This window comes from Salvelinus sp. IW2-2015, unplaced genomic scaffold (assembly GCF_002910315.2).
Source record: "Salvelinus sp. IW2-2015 unplaced genomic scaffold, ASM291031v2 Un_scaffold1485, whole genome shotgun sequence".
In the NCBI taxonomy this organism is placed as follows: Eukaryota; Metazoa; Chordata; class Actinopteri; order Salmoniformes; family Salmonidae; genus Salvelinus; species Salvelinus sp. IW2-2015.
In genome coordinates this window covers 130,427-134,667 of record NW_019942939.1, presented here as the reverse complement: position 1 = coordinate 134,667, position 4,241 = coordinate 130,427, and the positions used below count along the sequence as shown (strand labels likewise).

Sequence of the window (4,241 nt, the reverse complement as noted above, 5' to 3'; positions counted from 1 at the left end):
TTTTCCTGGAGAGAAGTGGCTTCTTTGCTGTCCTTCTTGACACCAGGCCATCCTCCAAAAGTCTTCGCCTCAAAGTGCGTGCAGATGCACTCACACCTGCCTGCTGCCATTCCTGAGCAAGTTCTGTACTGGTGGTGCCCCGATCCCGCAGCTGAATCAACTTTAGGAGACGGTCCTGCCGCTTGCTGGACTTTCTTGGGCGCCCTGAAGCCTTCTTCACAACAATTGAACCGCTCTCCTTGAAGTTCTTGATGATCTGATAAATGGTTTATTTAGGTGCAATCTTACTGCAAGCAAAATCCTTGCCTGTGAAGCCCTTTTTGTGCAAAGCAATGATGACGGCACATGTTTCCTTGCAGGTAACCATATTTGACAGAGGAAGAACAATGATTCCAACCATCACCCTCCTTTTGAAGCTTCCAGTCTGTTATTCGAACTCAATCAGCATGACAGAGTGATCTCCAGCCTTGTCTTCGTCAATACTCACACCTGTGTTAACGATTGAATCACTGACATGATGTCAGCTGGTCCTTTGTGCCAGGGCTGAAGTGCAGTGAATTTTTTTGGGGGGGATTCAGTTCATTTGCTTGGCAAAGAGGGACTTTGCAATTAATTGCAATTCATCTGATCCCTCTTCATAAGATTCTGTAGTATATGCAAATTACCATCATACAAACTGAGGCAGCAGACTGTGAAAATTAATATTTGTGTCATTCTCAAAACTTTTGGCCACGATGTATACAAAAGTATGTGGACACCCCTTCAAATGAGTGGATTTGTCTATTTCAGCCACACCCGTTGCTGAGGTGTATAAAATTTAATCGAGCACGCAGCCATGCAATCTCCTCAGACAAACAGACCTAAACCCAATTGAGATGTGGCAGGATCTTAAACTAGATGTTCCTGCTCGAAAACCCCAAAATGTTGCTGAGTTAAAAGGGATTTCACTCTGGCTCTCCCACAACATGGTGTCATTATCATATTAACAACGATACGTTTTGATCATAAACATCCAACCCACTAGAACGAGCACATTTTCATTTCACTGGTAGAATCAGGAAGTTTCAACTTGCTGTGTTTTCGGGTTGTCATGGTGAACCACGTCACTCAAAGTGAATGCAGACACCACCCCTCGGGGCGTGCCAACAAACTTAGATGGTGGTATAAAGTGTTGTTAAGTTGGGCTCAGAACTTCTCTCGTGAGATTTGTATTTTCACTAACATTTGTCTGGTGTTCTGTGCCTGGCTTTGTAAAAGGAAATGCTCACCCATAATGAATGTTATATTGTTTTGTCCATCTCTGAGTAATGTTCTTTCGATTCCCTGGATCATTTAATGTTTTCATGTGTATTTGAGTTATTGGCCTGGAGGTGTGTTGGGTCATTGTCCTGTTGAAAAACAAATGTCATGTTTTTAAGTGCAAACAAATGAACAAACTAAGTGCAAACCAGATGGGAGTATATGTATTTATTTAACTAGGCAAGTCAGTTAAGAACAAATTCTTATTTACAATGACGGCCTAAAGCCCCAGCCAAACCTGGGCCAATTGCGCCGCCCTATATATTATGTCGCAGGGCTCGACATACAGGACTGSCCGCTGGCCGGGGGAGGTTAATGGAAACTTTCAGGGCAGTCAGTCATCCACGTCAGTGGCCTAATTGGAAAAAAATATATATATATATAAACTCAGCAAAAAAAGAAACTTCCTCTCACTGTCAACTGCGTTTATGGTTAAATATTTGTATGAACATAACAAGATTCAAAAACTGAGACATAAACTGAACAAGTTCCACAGACATATGACTAACAGAAATGGAATAATGTGTCCCTGAACAAAGGGGGGGTCAAAATCAAAAGTAACAGTTAGTATCTGGTGTGGCCAACAGCTGCATTAAGTACTGCAGTGCATCTCCTCCTCATGGACTGCACTAGATTTGCCAGTTCTTGCTGTGAGATGTTACCCCACTCTTCCACCAAGGCACCTGCAAGTTCCCGAACATTTCTGGGGGGAATGGCCCTTGCCCTCACCCTCCGATCCGACATGTCCCAGATAGAATCGTGTTTATAGCCTAGAATGCCTAGAAGTTGTGTTATATAGCCTAGAATGAAAAAAGCTTATTACAATATATAATGATTACATGTGCCGTCCAAAAGATTGGGAAGCCTGATTGGACTGAAAAGATTCTAGGCATAGCTCATGTCAAGGGTTTTTCTTTATTTCACGATTCTCTACATTGTAGATATATAGTGAAACGTGGAATCATGATAGTAACCAAAAAAGTGTTACAAATCCAAGATTTATTTTAGATTTTGAGATTCTTCTTAAGTAGCCACTTTTGCTTGATGACATATGTGTTTATATGATTAGTTCTGATGTCTTCACTATTTATTCTACAATGTAAAAATTAGTTATAATAAAAAAAAACTTGAATGAGAAGTTTGTCCAAACTTCCGAACATGCTTGTTCCTTGAACCATAATCAATAATGAACATGCACTCTGTGGAACGATCGTTAAACAACACTAACAGCTTTACAGACGGTAGGCAATTAAGGTCACAGTTAATGGAAACTTAGGACACTAAAGAGGCTTCTACTGACTTCCTAAAAAAACACCAAAGAATGGTGCCCAAGGTCCCTGCTCATCTGCGTGAACGGCCTTAGGCATGCTGCAAGAAACATGAGACTGCAGATGTGGCCATGCAACAAATTGCAATTTCCGTACTGTGAGATGTCTAACACAGCGCACAGGGAGACAGGACGGACAGCTGATCGTCTCGCAGTGCAGACCACGTGTAACAACACCTGCACTGGTTCGTACATCCGAAAATCACACCTTTGGGAAAGGTACGGATGGCAAAAACACACTGCCCGAAGTTACACCAGGAATGCACAATCCCTCCATCAGTGCTCAGACTGTCCGCAATGGCTGAGAGAGGCTGGACTGAGGCTTGTAGGCCTGTTGTAAGGCAGTCCTCACCAGACATCACCGGCAACAACGTCGCCTATGGGCACAAACCCACCGTCGCTGGACCAGACAGGACTAGCAAAAGTGCTCTTCACTGACGAGTCACGGTTTTGTCTCACAGGGGTGATGGTCAGATTTGCGTTTATCGTTGAAGGAATGAGCATATACACCGAGGCCTGTACTCTGGACGGGATCGATTTGGAGGTGGAGGATCCTTATGTTCATACAAATATTTACATTTGTATTTTATTTTGTTAACGAGTTAACTGAAATTAAACGCAGTTGACAGTGAGAGGATGTTCTTTTTTTGCTGAGTTTATATATATATATATTCAAGCAGGCCACTGACGTGGATGACTGACTGCCCTGAAATTTCCGATAACCTCCCCCGGCCAGCGCCAGTCCTGTATGTGAGCCCTGCAACAATAACATAAAATAATATATAACCTATGTAACTGAATGATTCGGTCAAATGTAACTAAGTAACAGTACGTTGCAGTTCTGACACACTCAAACATGTGCGCCTGCCTGTTCAAATGCACTTTAATATTTGTCTTACACTTTCACCCTCTGAATGGCACATACACAATCCATGTCTCAATTGTCTCAAGGTTTAATAAACTTCTTTAACCCGTCTCCTCCCCTTATCTACACTGATTGAAGCCGATTTAACAGGTGAGATCAATAAGGGATCATATATTCACCTGGATTCACCTCATCAGTCTATATCGTGGAAAAGACAGGTGTTCCTAATGTTTTGTACACTCAGTGTATAAACGTCAAGACTAAACTATGGAAAACAATTATTCGCTTTTCAAAAATTCCCAAGATTCTTTTTGAAATCTGGTTAGAATTCCCGACATCAGAAGGAATAATCAGCAGTAAATCTTCATAAATTAACAAAACGCTAGACAAAACATTGAGCACCTTCATGTTGACCCAGTGGCTTCCATCACAGAAAGCACCGGCTTTCCTCTCCATGGCAGGACAGGTGAGGAAGGAGAAGGAGAATGACACAGACTTAAACGAAAGGTCTCCCCAGGGAAACTGGAATGCATTGTGTCTACGCTGAGAGAAAAAAGAGGCAAAATTCACTTGTTTTCAACTAGTCACATCTAGACGTAAAATCTTTATTGACCTGAAAAGCTTCAACTCATGCAACATAATTAAATAACAGCTAATTAAGCTTCACCATTATGTTATCTACTTGTGTCAATAAGTTAATTAGAGTGTATTGTTACATAACAACAAACTACTTGAGGTGTAGGTGAATAA

General features: G+C 41.7%; 1 protein-coding gene across 1 annotated transcript in view; it reads right to left on the bottom strand.

Moving 5' to 3' along the window:
• The window catches only part of LOC112070990 (UDP-glucuronosyltransferase 1A5), a 28,346-nt gene extending 24,432 nt beyond the window's left edge, over window positions 1–3,914 (bottom strand). The window contains exon 1 of the mRNA XM_024138448.1: window positions 3,894–3,914. Coding sequence (XP_023994216.1) covers window positions 3,894–3,899 — 6 coding nt within the window. The 5' untranslated portion in view covers window positions 3,900–3,914. The remainder of the gene's footprint in view (window positions 1–3,893) is intronic.
• Between the last annotated feature and the right edge of the window lie 327 nt (window positions 3,915–4,241).